The 20,171-nt window shown below is 45.7% G+C and overlaps 1 protein-coding gene across 2 annotated transcripts in view; it reads right to left on the reverse strand.

Annotated features, from left to right (window-relative positions):
• Window positions 1-535: 535 nt before the first annotated feature.
• The window catches only part of TTF1 (transcription termination factor 1), a 51,388-nt gene continuing 31,752 nt past the window's right edge, over window positions 536-20,171 (reverse strand). For both annotated transcript variants that reach the window (XM_088460395.1, XM_088460315.1), the window contains exons 7-14: window positions 19,361-19,439; window positions 13,654-13,784; window positions 12,779-12,989; window positions 11,816-11,905; window positions 10,928-10,993; window positions 7,447-7,532; window positions 902-990; window positions 536-808 (exon numbers count right to left, since the gene is read on the reverse strand). In XM_088460395.1, coding sequence (XP_088316521.1) covers window positions 686-808; window positions 902-990; window positions 7,447-7,532; window positions 10,928-10,993; window positions 11,816-11,905; window positions 12,779-12,989; window positions 13,654-13,784; window positions 19,361-19,439 — 875 coding nt within the window. In that variant the 3' untranslated portion in view covers window positions 536-685. The remainder of the gene's footprint in view (window positions 809-901; window positions 991-7,446; window positions 7,533-10,927; window positions 10,994-11,815; window positions 11,906-12,778; window positions 12,990-13,653; window positions 13,785-19,360; window positions 19,440-20,171) is intronic.

The raw sequence follows: 20,171 nt of genomic DNA on the forward strand, positions 1-20,171 counted from the left end.
CCGTCTCCTCCATCCTTACAAAATTTTTTAGGTAAGACTCGCTATGCTCTCCAAATGGAAACTTTAGGAGCCCATATTCCTTTGTGGCCTCCTCCCTTTGGTAAAATGGTTCAAATGGCATGAATTTGTCACGAATGGAGAGGGCGCCAAGCTGCTTCATGACACTAATTGATTTCTATGTATAAGCTAGATTCAATTTTTATTACGGGCGTGTTATTTATTTCTTTTTATTTTATTTTTGTATTACGATTTCTCTATTTAAGTGTTGGTATTGAGGGTTTTTGATGCCCTTCTTATTATTTTAATATCTTGTATTTGTTTTTTATTTGTAGTATCTGTATATGTTTATATATGCTGTATTGTGAACATGTTAAATGTTTTTCCAATACAATGTAACCAAGAGGTTTATTATATTGACAGTAATGTCTGATTCCCCCCCCCCCTCCCCATCCTCCCGTTTTTATTTTTTTGAACCCTTCCCTTTCCATATTGTTAATGGAACTAAACTTTAATAAAAACTATTGATGTCAGAGAATATAGATAAAGTTAAATTTAAAAACAAACAAACTTCATACATGTAAAAAAGCAACTTAGAACTGTTTGTCCTCTGTCCGAATCCATTGTTTAGCACAGAGAAAGTCGATATTTACATCCGAAATTTTTTTGTTCCAGAGTGACCATCTAGTTACACATATCGAGGTCGTCTTTTAGATTTGGGTCTTTTTTTAAAGTCCACCCGTTTCTTTTCCAGGCCAATGTGTTCCTGAAATATGTCACTGACTAAGAACTCGTCTCTTTTCTCTAGGACCTATAGATATGTAAGGAAAGCACAAGTTTAGATACAACAGAAATATAAAGACCGCCGACAGACTTGGCAAGGGGAAATAAGGGAAGTATTTACCTGCGGAGAGAATCCCTCAGCAAAGCGTAGCTCTTCTAACTTTGCTTCCAATTCCGGCAGGGTCTTATTGTATAAATAATTCATAATTTCTAGAACGAAAATAACAAGAGATATGGTAAGAACTTACCTTTGTTATCTCTGTTTCTACGAAGTCCATAGGGTCCACAGGGTTGACCTTGGGGTATAGGTTGGGAACCAAATCCGGGCACCACGCAGTTAAAGCTTTTAGCTCCCAGGATGCACTTGGGTCCACTCTCCCTATAACCCCTCCCCCCAGCCAGAGGCACCTCAGTTTGTAAGTAGCCAAAGGCCGGAGGAGGAGAGAAAAAGAGAGAGAAACCTGGAACACTCTAGAACCATACTCACAGAAAAGGAGACAGGAAACCGGTGACCAGTAACACAGCCCATATGAAGCCAGGTGCGTCAGGGCGGGCGCCCTGTGGACCCTATGGACTTCGTAGAAACAGAGATAACAAAGGTAAGTTCTTACCATATCTCTTGTTTTCTACTTCAGGGTCCATAGGGGGTCCACAGGGTTGACCTTGGGGATGTCCCAAAGCAGTTCAACCAAGGGTGGGGACGCTCCTGTGCTGAGAGGAGAATCCGTCGCCAAAAAGGAAGCATCCTGAGAGGCAAAGGAAACCAATGCCTAGAACCTTAAAAAGGTGTGGACAGAAGACCACGTGGCCACCTAGTAAGGCAAAACAGCCGAGGCGCCACAGCGAGCTGCCCACAAGGGTTACATGGCCCGAGAGAAAAACAAGCATCAACAACAGAAAGGTCTACCCCTGGGTAAGCCCCTGAGGAAGACATACGAGGCCATCCAGCCAACATTTAGTTATAGGCCGGCCATCCTTTCCTGTGAAAACTAGAAATCTCAGACCACCAATAAGGAGTCCGATTTCCGTAAGGAGCTTGAACGGATCACATAAATCCAAAGAGGCCGGACCACAGTCAATGAGGCTACACCAGCCGAGAGGACTGAGGGCTGAATGGCTGTACCATAAAGTTCCAGAATAATATGGAACCTAAAAACCACATTAAGAAGAAACACAGGGCGAGAGCAACTCACACCCTGACATGATGCCCTCCAGAAGAGGGAGCCACATGAGAACGCTCCCAAGTTAGACACTCTCCAGGTTAATATAAACGCCCTGAGAGAAAGAGAGAGAGCCTAAGCAATAGACCATGTAATGGCTATCACAACCAGCGGTTCCATCGACTGTCCCCGGAGGGAACGAAGAACCACTACTAACTCCCAAGGAGTCCCTAGGGAGGACAAATGGAGGCATAAGCCAGAAAACACACCAAAGGATGAACTGGATACCAGAGTGGAGCAATTCCATATCTTAACCATACCGACAGTGTAGAGATCCGCACTGTCAGGAAGGCCAGGCCGAGGGTGAAACCCAAGCCAGCCGGCAGGAATGCCAGAATATCTGGAAATCCTGGACACCGGAGGATCATATCGACAGGTACGATACCGTAAGAATTACGTATGCCACAGTCTGTGGCAGATCCCAGCAAAGTCTGGCCTGTCTGCTCTAAACATCTCAATGAAGACAGAGCCAGGGAAGCCCTAGGACCACAGCCGGGGCGCAGTCATAGACAAACGATCCAGGTCCAGGGAAAAACAAGGACCCTGAGACAACAGGTCCAGATAGTGAAGCCGTAGGAACGGAGCATCGATGAGGAGACTCCGAAAATCCTAGTACCAGTGACGTCTGGGATGAACTGGAGCCCCCAGAAGGAAAGCCCCTCCGTCTCGAATTAAACTTCCGAAGACCTCGAGGAAGAAGGGAGACCGGAGGACACAGGTACACAAAGTGGAAGGACCACTTCACTGACAGAGTCACTGAAGGTAGCTTCAGTACTCCTAGAGCTGGACTGTAACACCGGTAGTGTGTGATAGAGTCAGAAGGCCCTGAGGACCAATCACCTCAGGGAGGCCCCCTCTGCTCACCAGGAGTTGAAACCTCTCTTGGAGAAGAGACTAGTCCCCGGGATGCACGTCGTGACGGCTGAGGAAGCCCGCTTCCCAATGGAGAGCTCCGGGAATAAACACTGCAGAGTTGGCCAGGAGAAGACCCCTGGACTATGTCAGAATGTATGACATTCCTGTCATTACCACCGAACTACCAGTGTTGCCTAGTTGGAAGCCACTGTTGTGACACTGTTGGACTGAACCTATTCAGGTTTACCGTGACATATGGGTTAGGCCAGAGTGAAGGCCCAAGACAGCCGAAAGTTCCAACAAGTGGCAGGGCGGAAGCGACAGACGTCCAGCTACCCCGAAATGAATGCGGACCAGACACTGTCTGCAGCAAAAAATACCCTGGACGAGTTGGCCATAGCCACCCGGACAGAGACCGACTCGCCTCCGGAGAGAGCATCATCGTCCGAACAGCGATCCGATGGAAAAAACTCGATCCATCTGGAGAAGAGTCAATTATGGCAAGGCCTGGAATGGAACTGATCACATTCCCCCCTCCCAAAAGGTAGACACTCTGGGAGACCACGCATCACCAAGAGTAATAACATATGTCGACCGCGTAGACATCCGCACACTCCAAGTTGAAGAGCGGAGAGCTTGTCTTACGCCAGAAAAATTCTCAGATTCCTGAGAATCCAGCAGTGCTCCCAGATGAAGAATACTCTGTGAGGGATGCAGGGAGGACTTTTTCTCCGGTGACTAATTATCTGTGCCGAGAAAAAGCCACGGTTATCCTGACCCGGCGGTAAAGTACCTCGGTGATCCTGCTAAAAGCAGGAGGACGTCCAGAGAAAGGAGCATTCGGATACACTGAACAGGTGAACCGTCAGAAAATCCATAAAGCTGGTAAACCCCGATGGAGTTAAGGACAGTCCCAAAAGGCAGAGCCCGAAACTTGCAAGTTTTGCTGTGGCACAGCAAACCTGAACCCCTGCTGATGAGAGGGCTCTGTATGTACCCGTAGGTACGTATCCTGAATACTCAGATATACCATAAAGTCCCCAGGCTCCAAACGTTGGATGATGGAGCAAGGAGGATTCCACCTGAGTCCAGGCACCCTTGGAATCTGATTCAGGGATTTGAGACAGAGTATAGGCAAAGGAAGGACCAGTGAGTCACTGCCCCAGAAAGAAAAAATAACAACCAGTCCCTCGCTGAGATAGAGAGGCTGGCCGAAATAGCTCTGCTTACCGCAAAGGCTGTATAGCTTTCTGGGTTTGTAAGGCCCTGATCGGAAGAAGGGCCCGTGTAACAACGCCTGTGAGAAGGCTGCCTGAGCAATGAGAGGCCGTTGAGAATCAGTATCTCACTCTGGAATCCCCCAGATGTAGACCTGCCCCGTCAGGCTGAAGGTTTATCCTCCGGCGTAGAAGCAGGGCCGTCCAGAAGTCCAGGACAGCTCGTTACTAGATATGGTGGCCCCCGTGGAGGCCAACAGCCTAGGAAAAAACAGGCCTTTAGGCTGACCCTGAGGACAAAAAGACTTAACAGAGTTAGTCCGAATGTAGTGGGAGTAGCTAAAGACAGCATCTCTCCATTAGTGATACTGCCAAATGATGCAACAATCTTGTCAAGGCCGGACCAAACAAGATCTTCCCCATGGTAGGAGACTGCACCTCTGCTTTCCCATAACGTAGCCATAGGGTATTGCGGCGGATACAGACGCAGCCGAAACCCTGAAAGTTAGAAGACCGGCATCCTTTGTAGGTAATCCCACATATGACAACTGCATATTTTATGTGAGCGGCAAAAGACATTTGAATCCCAGACGTGTTGAAGGGGAAAAACGTTAAAAATGCATCAGCCCAGTATGCAACAGTATTAACCAACCATGCGATGGCCATGGTAGGACGGGCAACAGGCCCTGAAAACGAGTACATTGATTTCAGGTAAAGTTACCACCTACGGATCCGTAAAATCCGTCCAGGCCGGGATGGGAGGCATATTAATGCCTGTAACCCGACGATTAACATACAAATCCACCCCAGAAGGAGATTTCTATTACTTGTGAGGACCCTCAGGGAATGGGAAACAGGAGGCCTTTGTGACCCCTCGTATCTGGCGACAGCCAGACTCCCGCCATGAGATCCACCCGCTGGGCAGAAACGAGGAATGTATGATACAGGTGCAGGATCGACATTCTCTATATCCAGAATTAACCTGGCTACCAGCCCCAAAGCAGGAATAATAATACTTGAAAACGGCTCCCCCCATGTGAGGGGGAAAAAGCCGAATACACCCTCCAGTTCACGGCAGAGCCACTGGGAAGTAACCACAGGGCGTATATCACGCCATTTAGTATTTCGTAGAAAACGACATCCACCAGGGTGGCCGTTGTGGTAATCCCTGCAAGGGGAATGACAGACCGATGCGGTACCGGAGGTAATTCATGTACTGTGAAAAACCCTGGCGGGGAGCGATAGTCTGTTGCACAGGGGTAAAGTGCAAGAAATTGCGAGATACCCCGAGTTGAAAAGGGCAGTATGGTGAAGTAACCACAAGCGAGTTACGACAATGGGGCCCGCCCGGCGATCCTCAAAGGAGAGGATCCTGAGAAATAAACCGCCCAAAGGGGTCGTGCAAGGGGCCCGGCACCAGATGGCGCCGCATACAAAACCTTTCTGAGTCAAATCCTCCGCACTAATTCCTGCAGGCTATGATTTGCAGGATAGCAATAATGGGTGCAGTATCGTGCGCAATCTCCTGGTCAGATATATTTGACTATCTTGACGGAAATATTAAGCAGCGCCATACCGGTCCTGACTGACGCTAAGATTAGCTGCAGGGACCCATTATCAGCATATGCAACACACAGTTCCATCTAAAATATGGCAACGTGCAGCACGCAACAGTATGTGACAAACCTCACAAATATTAACAAGTATATATATGTGAGGTCTCAGAACCACCCTAGGTACACCTGTATTAGGCAGATAAAGAAAAGGGATAGATATACACTGACAGGTGAGAGAAAAAGCAGACAGTCAGCACTAGCATAAGTCACATACAATGCAGACATATATACTGTACATACATAAGCATGACATATAATATACTGCACAATGCCGCTACATTCAACTACCCAGATTCAGTGTCTGGGAAGGCTATAGCGCTGTGTACACTCACCCAAAATGGCCAGGTACGCAGGGGGACTGGGCTCACTGTCATCCTAGGAGTTCTGCAGCACCACCGAGAGATAATGGCCGCTGGAGACCTCAGAAGAAGCGCGGCCCGCGGAGGAAGCAGCTCAGCGACGCCAGACTGCGTGTTGAAAGGCGCGCTGAGCTGAGGGGAGGAGCCGCTAGACAGGGAAGGCTTCCTCCCCTGGCTAGCAATTAACCCCCCGGGATGCCGGCTCCCGCTGCCGCTATAATCCCTGGTGGTCTAGTGGACACGCGGGGTATGCCTCCATGGAGGAGGAGCCCGCCGCCACCGCTAGCGCCTCCGGTCTGTCCCCAGAGACCGGAGGCATAAGGCTGCATACACACGTGGATCACCGCAAGCGGTGACCACGCGACTTACCTGTCCCCGTCGATCCGGCAGAAGCCTAGGGATTCCTCCAGAGTCCGGCTAGTACAGACTCTGGGGTACCGCTGCGATCCCCAGATCTGTACTGGCGTCGCAGCGCCGGCGGGGTGTAGGAGCGGCAGCTTAGACGTCCATTGGACAGTCTGACACTGCCGCTCTGAAGAGTAGTAAAAAATAATAAAACTCTTTTTTTTTTTTAAATAAATTTTAAGCTTAGGGGCTGCTAATCAGCTCCCCACTGCACTAACGGTGACCCGACTCCGGCCGGGCACCAACTTAAACTGAGGTGCCTCTGGCTGGGGGGCGGGGTTATAGGGAGAGTGGACCCAAGTGCATCCTGGGAGCTAAAAGCTTTAACTGCGTGGTGCCCGGATTTGGTTCCCAACCTATACCCCAAGGTCAACCCTGTGGACCCCCTATGGACCCTGAAGTAGAAAAAGAGTTATGTGCGTTAGGACAAAAGTCGTCCTCTACCTACTGATATGACAAGAAAAGAAACAAGAAAAAGCTATACATGTGAGGGATACTGATCTCGCATACATGCAAACCAGATTCCCCATTGAGGTACAAGATGCCTCCGGGTCATTGCATGCACTACATTCTATTAATTAATAAGGGACTTGTGCCGCAGTGATGAGGCGAAGCCCTGTGAATAGATATATTACTCATTTTTATGAATATTGATTAAATCTATTAAATGGCAACCGGTAATGTCAGTGGTTCATAGTGAATTGCTAAACTGCATTCCTGTGAATATTGGTTCAGTCCACAAAAATGGCTGCCGCCTGTATGTGTAGGCTATTGGTGCACGTAAAACCAAAGAGGCATCAAAGCTATACAAGTCACTGATAATAAATAAAAATACAGGTGTGTTGTCTTTATCACAAACATTTTACATCACATTGCCTCTCCTGGTGTTGTCGAAGCATAAATATTTTAGATGAAAATAAATCATCGTGCCTGTTTATAACCTGTAAAGTCTTGTGTTTTGCGACAGGAAAAAAAAAAAAATCAACATACTTACCGGAGAAACTCAAATTCTTAAAGTCAGGGACGTAATCTCTTTTCAGCCGATAAAACTTTGTCTGAGCGATCCAGGGTGGAATATTTCTGAAAGAGAATAATGATTAAATATATAGTTCATGTCCATATAATTCATTAAATCATTAATTTTTTGGGGTTTCTACATCTACACCGGCTTATAAATCTTTATTGTTAACTTCTGATCCGATTGGCTTATGTTGTTTTCTATTTTAATGGGGGGATTTTTTGTTTTGTTTTTTATTCACACACCTTGGAAATGTATTCAAACTGTGTTTTATTGTACGAAAATCTTTTCAATAAACTATGCTTTAAAAAATATTATTTTTTTTGGGGGGGGAAATTAAAAAAATAACAGCAAACAGCATTTGTGCTAACTGACTAAGGGGTAGATTTACTAAAGATGCTAAAATTGAAAAAGGGAGGGGTTTCCTGTAGCAACCAATCAGATTGTAGATATAATTTATCTATTGCATTCTAGAATTGGGGACACTGTGTAAGTGGGGGAAGTGCAGGATAGAACTTAGGAAATTTTAAAATAAACTCCAAAACCTCAAGCGGGAAGTTCAGTATTTTTCTAACCAAGCCTTGAGGACAGAAGGAGAGGAGAGACAGGAAGAACAATAACAGACACAGGAACAAAAGCGTAAAGGACTCATCGAAAATTATTTAACGCAAGTGCATACCCGGCTGGTACTAAGGTCCGTCTTTGCTGCTCCTGCCCTGTCTGCTCAGTGTCCTGTCACTGAACATGGAGATGGCTCTCCACAGCCCCTTGCTCATAGCGTGTCTTCCCTGCATGATGGCACACTCCAGAGTTCTCTCCTAAACCACAGTATGGGTGCAGTAATGTTGGAATCTGTCACCTGACGCTCTTCCTCCACTCAGAGCGCTGCTCCCAGACCAGCTGATCGCAGCATCCAATCCCTGGGGATCCTCCCCTATAAAGTCCATTTCCTGACTGGCCTCTGTTGCCAGTACAACGTCGCTTCTTGCTGAAGTTACAGCTCTGTGCTGAGCTCCCAGGTACTCTGTATCTGAATGGTCCTAGTCCTTTATATCCAGTTCCTATCTGGTAAACAAGTCTCCTACACCAGTGGTTCTCAAACTCGGTCCTCAGGACCCCACATAGTTCACGTTTTCCAGGTCACCTAGCAGGTGCACAGGTGTATTCATTAGTCATGGACACATTTTAAAAGATCCACAGGTGGAGAATGATTTCACTTGTGATTTTGTGAGGAGACCTGGAAAACATGCACTGTTTGGGGTTCTGAGGACCGAGTTTGAGAAACTGTGTCTTACACCATCTTGCACACCAGTCTGGTTTAACCAGACACTTGCGCTTACAGCCGCCATTGGTTCCAACCGATACCTTCAACCATCGTTCTCATTCGATGCCTCCAACATTGGACTCATATGAATTAAGTTCTTCAATTCATCAACATCGGTCCCAACCAATCATGTTCATCAATTCAACAACATCGGATTCAAATCCATCACGTTCTTCAATTCATCAACATCGGTCTCAACCCAATCCAGCTCTCAATCCAGCATCATTGGTCCCAATCTGATTCTGCCTATTCCTTCAGTACTTTATGTCCAGTCCCATTCCAACATCCTGTTCAATAAAGACATTCTTTTCCTGTTCTCGCCTTCGGGCTCATCTTCCACTGCTGAATCTCTAACTCCTCACATCTATACTTGAGGAAGTCCAGGCCCAAACCACTTAAGTTCATTCATACCTCTCAATTCTCCTCTTCAGCCTCCCACGCCTGTTCCATCCCAAACCAACCCTCAGGAGTGACATAGACACTCAAACGATATGCACCTGTAAAATACAGTGAACATGTGTGCAGTAGACCTAGTTGCCACTCACCACAACTTGGTGGTATGCTGCCTAAAAGGCACCCATCGATGCAGAAGGCGGAATGGATAGCCTTGTCTACACCGCATATTCCTATGGGTTCTGATGGGTCTGAAGTAGAGATGAGAGGTTTGGTTTTGGCTTGGATCTTCCTGTCAAGTTCACGAATTGTCATCTTTCTCCGTGAAAGATGACGTTTTGCCTCGTTCTGAGATTCGAACTTGGCAGGAAGAGCTGAGCCAAAACCGAACTTATCTCTAGTTTGAAGTCTGTTTTGATTATTAGGGGTATATTTACTAAAGTGAGAGTTTTTATAAATGGAGACGTTGCCCACAGCAACCAATCAGATTCTACTTAACATTTATGTAGCACCTTCTATAAGATAATAGCTAGAATCTGACTGGTTGCTATGGGGCAACATTTCCACTTCTAAAAGCTCTCACTTTAGTCAATACACCCCTTAGAATCAGGAGAGAGAGATACTCAAAGTATTGAAGATGGGCACCATAGAAGAGAAGTTGTCGCTTGCGGGCCACCTGCATCACCATTTACTTTGTGGCAAAATGAAACATGATCCTTGGCTGAGAGATGATTTTTGAGCAAAGACATGAAGCATGATGAACCTGGTCCAGAAGTAGGTGGTCCTCAGGATAAGCCGGGAGTGACGGCTAAACAGTTCTCTTCAAATAGTCTTGTTGAGGAGGTTTGACGTGTTTGATGCACATGTCATTTCTTCTTGCTCCATTATCCTCTTCTTTGTCTCGTAACTGGAGGAAGTCTTGATTCAACAAGAGACAACATTTCAGTTTTTGAGGACTGTGCGGCTTTTTGTACTTCAGAATGAACTGAGGTTCTGGTTTCTTAAATCTCATTTAAGAGGAGGAAAATATCTTTTCAAGTGATGGAGTAAGGGCATCCTCATCAGAATCCAAGCCTGCCGGGCTAGGTAAGGGGTCATGACGTTTGGGTTTCCCCTCTACGAGATCAGATTTGTGTGTGTGTGTGGGGGGGGGGGGGGGGGGGAGAAGTGTTTGTTGAATTTCTCTCTTCTTTGAGCATGGTAGGTGACATGTTGGTATTAGATTGATAGAAAAGAGTCAGCAGAAGGTGAACTGGATGTCAGCAGCTAGTATGAGTATAGAGGCTGAATGGTAGAGCTCAATCCCCACTTCAAATGCCCATTTCTAAGTCTGCGGAGCTGGGCTACGGTTAGTAGGCGTTATGTCAGATGAGTTATTGTGGGAAGCAAAATGAACCAGGCAGATAAGTAGGGTTGACTCTAAGGGGGTCATAGTTCACAGCACAAAAATGGGCGGCATCGGAGTCAGCTGGAAAAACATTATTGGGTCATCTATACAACCATCTCCTACCGAAAGGCTTTTTGGAGGCCAGGAGGGTGTTACCCACCGACAACACGCTGCCAGCAGGATTGAGTGAACAGAGGAGCAGAAACATACACAAGACACGAAGGGAAAAACGCCTGAAATCTGTGCCCTTTGGGACCCATCCATATTTAGAATATTCAATCAAAGACTGTTTTTTTAATCTGTCTATTGGTAGCAGCAACATGATTTCAGGACAGAGAACGTGAGGTCTTTACCCAATTTCATCAGTCAGTTCTTCCCATTTCACCTCCCCGCTCTCCTTTGCATCGGATTCATGTAGCCTGCAGATCAGTCATAGAGGTATTGTTAGGTGGTGGAAGATATCACATTGTAGAAACATAGAATTTGACAGCAGATAAGAACCACATGGTGCATCCAGTCCACCGATTAGGGTTAGGGTTATACATCAAACTCGCACAGTGGCGGATCCAGAGGGGGGCGATCGCTCGGCAGCAGCAGCCCCCAAAGTCCCTGAGCAGCAGCACAGTCTCTGCTCTCTCCCTGCTTGATGTACCGGACCCTGGTGCAGCGCTTTATAACGGCCAGCGGTAGTGGGTAGGACAGAAGTGTTACGGTGGGAGGGTGGGGTGGGGCGATCGCCCTGACAGCCATGGATCCGCCACTGCAATCACACTATAATTGGTAATACGAATGTGATTCAATGCTACATGATGTTGGCCCGTTACCTGCAGTCGGAACGGCGTGTAAACGCAGATAACAGGGGAACAACAACACTCCAACATCCCGTATTTTGCTTCACACCCCAATAGGGGTGCCCAGGATAGTACATTATGTTGTATTACCATATATACAAGTGATGTGCGTCCCGGTACATTACCGTACCTCACGTGATGTAAAATTGCATATAATTGAATCATCCCCGTTATCTTTCACTCACATTATTAATTCACATAAATGTTTTCAAACCTACTGTCCGCGTACCGTTCACTCATATTTCAACGTGTGATACCTCGTACAACGCTGCACAGTCCAATAATTTCTTCACATGTGAAATCGTACAGATCACACCTTTCACTGTCCTACTAAAAGCGGTGTCAAAATAAATGTACCGCATTGTATTTGGAACCTGCGGTTATACTTACCAGTTAATCATATTTATATTGGTCTCTATGCCCAGGGATCCTTCAAAAGGGTTGATCCCATCGTTCATTCGCAATAAGGCGAGGTCAAACCTAAAAAACATTAAAAGGATCTGGTGTGGTTTTTGCAACTCCATGTCATGTCATGTAAAGTACATTTGTGTAACCTGTAGCTGGTAAGCATTTATATGCAGGCTGCCACCTGCCTAAGGGTTTCAATATGCAGCCACAGAGAACGCCCGGATCTGCCATCGCAGCTTACCGACTGGCCGCCTGCAGTCTGATTGGACGTCTGTGTCATATGATTCCAAAAACGATCCTGCACCTTATAGTAAGGAGAGGAGTTGGTGAGGCTGGCAGTCTATCAATATTACGGAGAGATGTCTCAAGGGACACTAGGGAGAAGGTACCCATTGCAACCAATACCAATCATTTTTATAGAATGAAGTTCATAAATGCTATGGGCAAATTCTCCAATCAGCTTCTAGCTAGCAAATACACCTCCCCCTAAGTCTGAAAGTTTCAAGCCTGAAGAGCCGAGAGGTCTGGTTTGAAGAAGCACCTAGAACCTTGGGCTGCTCTAGAAAACGAAGCGACAGTCACAACGTGTTGGAAGCCTTTTGCCACTTCTCCTGGTGCAAGAATAAAATATCCCTTTACAGAATATAATTACTTTTGCAAATAGAAGAAGGGGGAGGAGCCTCCAGAAATAATGAGCACTTTACAATGTCCACTTGTCCAGGTAAAATGAAGCAAGCTCTTGTGAGCCTATAACATGTATTTGCCGTCTTGTGGTGTCTAGCCACCTTAACCTTAACCTGAGTAATCCCCCCAAAAAACGGCTTGGTGGGCTTCATATTTTTTGTGTATGCAGTACATTCTCACAGCCAGCAGGGGTGCTATAGTCTGCTAAGAATAACCACACAAAGCAAAATAATGACAACATATAGCCAAAAATAGTATTACCATTTTCTTTTGCAAGTCGTCCAGTTTCTTGTTTTGACATGTTCCTCTATTTGGACCCATGGGATACCTTTGTATACCTTATGTTTAGCTATAGCAATCGGCTCCTGATTTTTGCCCTCCGTCGTCTTCTGTCCAGAGTTCAAAACAAACTCTTTCACAGCAGAGATTAAGAGGTTTGTTTCCTCAATGCTCCACAAACCGCAATTGACCGCTACAAAAGGAGGAGAGATAGCTTTACTAAAGGAGAACTCCAACGAAAACGTCTGGATTCCCCCCGTAAGACACACATTCAGTAATTAAAGTTTTTTATATATTTTCTTTCAAATGGACACACAACCTTTGCAACCAATATTAAGAGAATGTATACTTGCTGACAGTCAGCCCCGTCAGTGCTAAGGACAAGTCCCACTAGTCCACTGCATTATAAGGGTTAAGAAAATCAACAGATAACTGTGTGTGCACGCCAGCATCACAAAGTGCACGTGCCTGCCCCCCTTCTCCTCCCCCTGCCGTTAGCAAGGAGAATCAAGGTCAGGAGCAGCGCTATCATTGGGCAGGACCCCTGCAGTCCCACTAGCTGTGGACGGGAAGGCTTGGTTCTAAAAGAATAGAGTTCGAGGTCTCGGTTAAGATGTTCGTCCAACACCACGTCTACATTATAAGGTATGATCTGTAATTGGAACTAATATATATATATATATATATATATATATATATATATATATATATATATATATATATATTGTTCCCACATATACATTTTATAAACTTCCGGTATGTTTCAGATTGTATCTATAGCTTCTCTGCCAGAGCATACCAAAAACAGTTTGCCCTTGCACCATAGCAGGAACGGTCTCTGTAAGAACACCACTTACTACTCCTGAGCTGAGAAGCCTTTAACTGAGATGAAATATTATTTCGGCCAATTAGAGCCCCAATAGCTGTCCATTTGTTTCCAAGAAGATTCCAGTTTTCCTTCAACTTTTTCACCTCTTCATCCGTGAATCTGAAAAAAACACTACAGTAAGGAAACGTCTGCAAAGCCTAAACAATACAGTAAGGAAACGTCTGCAAAGCCTAAACACTACAGTAAGGAAACGTCTGCAAAGCATAAACAATACAGTAAGGAAACGTCTGCAAAGCAAAAACATTACAGTAAGGAAACGTCTGCAAAGCAAAAACATTACAGTAAGGAAACGTCTGCAAAGCAAAAACACTACAGTAAGGAAACGTCTGCAAAGCAAAAACATTACAGTAAGGAAACGTCTGCAAAGCAAAAACATTACAGTAAGGAAACGTCTGCAAAGCAAAAACACTACAGTAAGGAAATGTCTACAAAGCAAACACACTACAGTAAGGAAACGTCTGCAAAGCAAAAACACTACAGTAAGGAAATGTCTACAAAGCAAACACACTACAGTAAGGAAACGTCTGCAAAGCAAAAACATTACAGTAAGGAAACGTCTGCAAAGCAAAAACACTACAGTGAGGAAACGTCTGCAAAGCAAAAACACTACAGTAAGGAAACGTCTGCAAAGCAAAAACACTACAGAAAGGAAATGTCTGCAAAGCAAAAACACTACAGTAAGGAACGTCTGCAAAGCAAAAACATTACAGTAAGGAAACATCTGCAAAGCAAAAACACTACAGTGAGGAAACGTCTGCAAAGCAAAAACACTACAGTAAGGAAACGTCTGCAAAGCAAAAACACTGCAGAAAGGAAATGTCTGCAAAGCAAAAACACTACAGTAAGGAAACGTCTGCAAAGCAAAAACATTACAGTAAGGAAACGTCTGCAAAGCAAAAATACTACAGTGAGGAAACGTCTGCAAAGCAAAAACACTACAGTAAGGAAACGTCTGCAAAGCAAAAACATTACAGTAAGGAAACACTGGAAACAATACGGGTTATAGAGTGCGGTGCAGGGAGCCTGAGCTGAAATCTCCCCCCTCTATATACCCCAGTGGCTGTCTGGGAACTTATGTTTTGTGTAACAAAGCCCTAAAGGCCAGTCCTGCAGTACAGAGGGAGAGGAGCAAAATAACATTCTCCTATGGGAATAATCCTAAGAAGGATGGCAGGAAAAGAGACCTTGATCAAAAACACCAACAAAGATCTTACAGGGAGGGTGTCCAGCGGACTAGGAGAAAATGAAAATCCCATTTTCTTAGGGATCCATTGGAAGACAATGGAAACACCAAAGCTGTCCCGAATGCAGGGTACGCTCAGAATTGGCAGTGTGCAGCACGTTACATCCTAAGCTGCCATCTTTGGACGCAAAAAAGTACTAAACCTGTAATATTTGGTAAAGATGTGCACCGAAGACCAGGTGACCACCGGTACAACTACTCAGCAGAGGCCCCGTGCCACATCGCCCAAGAGCCTCTCCACCTTTCTAGTGGTTCGCGCCCTTACAGGTTCAGCCACGGGCAGACCTTTCCCAAGGTAAGCATAGCAAAAGACAGAAGTAATCCACTCGGTGTGTTCGGAAGCTGGACAGCCACTCTTGTAGTCCTCGTAAAGAACCAACAAGTAATTTCCCCTCTGCAAGTCCCAGGTCCTACAGACATTGATCCGTAAAACCCTGACAACATCCGGAGAATTAAGAGAGCCTTCTTCACCCAGAGACCTCTCTCAGTACAAAGCTAGGATCACAATATCCAGATTTGAATGGATCCTAGAGACCACTTACAACTGAAAAGGATGGCCCTGTCGGAATGGTAAATGAGACCAATAAGTTCCGAAACCCTTCTAGCTGAGGATAGCTAGGAAACATTCAAGTAAGGAACTTCAACTCCACCAAATCCATCAGTTACAATGGAGCTTGCTGCAAAGCTGAGATCCCAAGGAGCTTTTGGGATACATACATCACACCCAGTGAGGTGATCAGATAAGAGACATTTTTCACTAAAAGAAAATAGCAAGAGCTGAGGTTTAACTCCCCCCCGCCCCGTCCAGATCATACTGCAGACACAGCAGTCCAAACAAAATTAGGAATTCGAAAAACCCCTTTGCTTCACACAAGTGGTGTAGATCTACCAAACCATATGGTAATTTCTTGGCAGAAACAAGTTTTCAAGCGCAGGTAGAAAAATCTGTATATTTAAGGATTATGGTTTCTACAGCCACAAGGTGGTGAAAATGGCCTTGACTGAAGATATAGGGTCTTCCCTTTATTGGGTGCTTAGAATGTCTGTGTACCAAGACTGTCTGGGCCAGGCCGGTGAAACCAGAATCACCAACATGCCATCTCTTTTTAAAAACCGCAGAAGCACCCCAGACCGAAGGGGGTTCCGGCCTATAGATAGACAGTAAAAAGGTAGACAATGTCTAGATAGACACCAGATGTCAGACAGTCAATAGGTCGACTGGGACAAAAGGCTGACAGGGGAAAAAAAGGTCGACATACTAAAGGTCGACATGTAAGAAGGTCAACAGGTACAAATGGTTGACAGGGTCAAAAGGTCAACACGAAAATGTTTGACACGTGATTTTTAAATGTTTTTTAGGGTTAGGCACTTGCCCCAACAGCTAGGGTTAGGCACTAGAAGGGATGGTTAGGGTCAGGCACCTACCCCGACAGTTAGGGTTAGGCACCAGGAGGGAGGTTAGGGTTAGGTACCAAGGGGAGGGTTAGGGTGAAGATTAGGGCTATAAAAAAAAAAAATCATTTGACGATCATTTTTGTGTCGGCCATTTTCATGTCGATCTTTTTGTGTATCGACCATTTGTAAAATGTCGACTTTCTCACATGTCGACCTTTAGTGTGTCAACCTTTTGTCCCAGTTGACTATTGACTGTCTAACATCTGGTGTCTATCTAGACACTGTCAACATTTTTACTATTTGTTAATCCACACCCCCGACAAAGGGAACAGTTAGATCAGATGAAAGTTCCAATTAGGGTTTTTTAGAAAAGCCTCCAGATCCCTCACCCGGTAGCAGAAGCACTACACCTTGTGGTTCAACTAAGATGCAGTCATCTTGACATCTGGTTGTTCCAATTGCTAACCAGCTGTTAAAAGACCACAGGATGGAGAGACTACCCCCCATGGTGTGAGGTTAATCTGTTGAAGAACCCTAAATCCCCCCCGGGTGCCCTAAACCTAACCCTCCCCCCCCCCCCCCTGCGGCTGTCAGCTCTCGGCGCCCGGCATCCCTTCGATCGGGATGCCGGGCGCCTGGCTCCCGGCGTCGGGGAAATGACAGGCGTCTAGATATAGACGCCCGGCATTTCACCCTCGCCGGGATATGACAGTCGGGAAGCTGGCTGTCGGTATTAAGGCAGCCGGTTTCCCGATTGTATACCGAACAGCTGACAGGTCAGGTGCTGGAGAGACTTAATTTCATCCCATTTCAAAATCCCTTTAAACTGGAAAACCTGTAAATGAAACTGTGCAAATGGCACTGCTTCCAAGGTGGACAACATCTTCCAAAAGGACTTTCTTGCAAAGATGAACTGACACACCTGTCTACAAGACAAAAGGGACTAACCCGGCCTCTCTCAAGGAAAAAAAAAACATTTGCCTGAGCAGTATCCACTAATGATGGAGTCTCTCACTCAGGGGTCTAGAAAGGATTTGAACCACCGGTCTCCAAGAAAAATTAGACAGGCCTCCATCACAAGAGCAGCTAGGCTATTTGTCAGATGGTTTGGGAGCTAGTTTTCTACTGCACCCACCACGGGGAAGAGTGAACTGAGCCCTAGATATCTGACTCCTCGCCTTCCTGTAGACAAAACCAAGGTCCAAGGGAACTAGCAGGAAGAGAACTTATTCCCCCAGTGGCCTAATAAGGGTTTTCAGTTTGGGCATGAAAAGTATCTCACCAGAGAATGAAAGGGACTCCAGAGCCTACTTAAACTCAGTGCACATCTACAAAGTACAAAGTCAGAGTTCACAGCATGCACAGTCTACCAGGGATATAACCCTGGCCCTGGGAAGTTCCAATATCAATAGCTGCGTCCTCCAGATACATGGAGAACTCATGGATATCTTAAACCAGCTTAGCAAATCACAGGCCTTCAGCCAATTGTTCCAACTACATCTCCATGGACTTACCGACCCAAGTCAAACCACTTTACGGGAGGCTTTAATTTTCCTATTCATGCTATAGTATAAGGTAGAAGTGTTTTGAATCGGAATGCTGGACATTTTAGTGTGACAATCTATGGGAGCATCTACTTTAGGGTGACTTCTATTTTGCAATACCCTCATTACGAAAAGGATAGAGGTGCTGCAAACTGTGAACCTTGAATTTGTTGGGGAAGGTCTGGTCTAAGTTTCGGTGAGCAGGTCCTCTAACCAAGATGGAAAAGAAAGTGATTCTTTTGCATTGAAACAGTAAAGTGTCTGGAATCTCTGATGCCTTGCTGCCCCTGATTGTAGATGGGAGATCTTCCGCTCCCAGCTTCCCAGAGGAATCCTCACTTATACACAAAGAGACCTCGGGATGACAGCCCTCTGCCTCCTTACTTTTCTCCTGGGAGGACAAGTGAGAATCTGACTCCTCCTGGGCCTGAGGAAGTGCAGGCAGCGGGCACGTCCTTGACCTAGAAGATCTTATAACCTTCTCTAAAGAAGGAACAGTCACATAAGACCCTGCACTGAACGTACCATGCCATGAAACCCAGTTGGGTCCTCAGGTGCTGGCAAATGAAGGTCAAATGGGACTAGTTGGAGATGTCAGGAGGAGCATGCATTCCATGAACTCCCTGGAGGCTGGCGAGCTGCGATAGCTCCACAGTAGCCTGTGCTATAAACTTGGCCTATTTCCAAGGGGTTCACCCGCAAGTGAGTGAAGTTAATGCTGTGCACAGGGCATCTATCCTGGACTGGGCACGAGGCAGCTTGGAGCAACATCTGGAGCAGGTGAATGTTTTTGCCATTATCCCGCATCCAGGATGAGCCCTGGGTCGTACTCCCGATTATATATGGGGAATAGAATGATAGGACAGCTGCAATTAGCACAAAACATGAGGATGCTGGTCAGAGACAAGAAAGAGCAAACAGAAAAACCCACCACACCCAATATGCTTCACCATTACTTCCCTGGGAGTGCGGATGGGCAGGAGAAGGAACTGCTGGTGGCTGTTTCCAGAAAATGACCACAGTGTCTACTCTGCTGGGCTTACCAAGCGGGAAGGCACACCAGGGAGGGATTTCCTATGGTCCCCGACTTTCCCACAGGGCACAGCACAGCAGCATGGCAACCGACCAAAGGATGGTCCCCCTGGGGTTTTTGCTAGTGAAGTACCCGAGCTTCCTGTACTTCACTCTGTTCTTCGGAATGCTTACAATATCCCCCAGTGTACGCCGGAGAACATTACATTAAGAAATAACTGATATGCAAATGTTAAAACACTGAATAAAGGGAAAGTTTTAGAAAGAAGGTTAAGAATAAACAGATTGCTTACACCCAGGGGCCATTGTGGAGACTGAAGCACTGTCACTGTGAATACAGCCCCGATTCAGTAGGAAGCACTGAAATACCTGTTGGCTGCTGTATTTTGGGCTGGAACAATATTTAGTTCAATAAGAACCAGTGACATCAGTGACATCAGTATTTAAGGCATATTACTAACCGTCCTTTAGCTCCAGATGTATCATATATCTTTGGTCCGCGGTGGTAAATTTCTTGCACAGTGTGATACACACCTTTAGCTGTAAAATATCCAAGACAAGCAAATCGTATTGATTAGAGGTGGATTTAATGATAAGCAGCAGCGTCTAGGAACTTTTTAAATATTATTCCGGTTTATTTTTGAAAAAGCCCCAATTATTGTTTTTCTTTAGAAATTATAAACGTAAACTAACACATTCTATATCATACGTGAAATGGATCAATCATCACAAACAGATCCTCATTTCTGGTATACGTATCTCCATCTAAAATACTATTAAATAAATTGTAAAAACTGCTAGATATCACTATATTTATGACAGCACTATTGCAGGAGTAGGCAAAAGGTGGAGCTCCAGCCGCTGTGGAACCACACATCCCAGCATGCCCTGTCACAGTTTTAACATGCCCTAACAGCAAAAGTGTAGCAGGGCATGCTGGGATGCATAGTACCACAGCAGCCGGAGTGCCAGACGTTGCCTAGCCCTGCACTAGGGTACATTTTAATCAGCAGTGATTTAACCTACCGGTATGTTTATGGAGCGTTGGGGGCAACCTATACAAAAAGACATATATAAACTCCACATCCTAGTGAAGGGAGACAGCAATGCTAGCCACCGTGCCACTGATCTGCTCCATAACTTAAGGTGCGTACACACTAGACAATATATATATTACAATCCGATATTGCCCGGATTGTACGATATATCGTTCACATCGTCTATTGTGTATGTACTATATCGTGTACGATGCGCATTCCCGCGCATCGTAAG

The sequence above is a fragment of the Taudactylus pleione genome, unplaced genomic scaffold, assembly GCF_031769625.1.
Source record: "Taudactylus pleione unplaced genomic scaffold, aTauple2 ptg000003l, whole genome shotgun sequence".
Taxonomy (NCBI): Eukaryota; Metazoa; Chordata; class Amphibia; order Anura; family Myobatrachidae; genus Taudactylus; species Taudactylus pleione.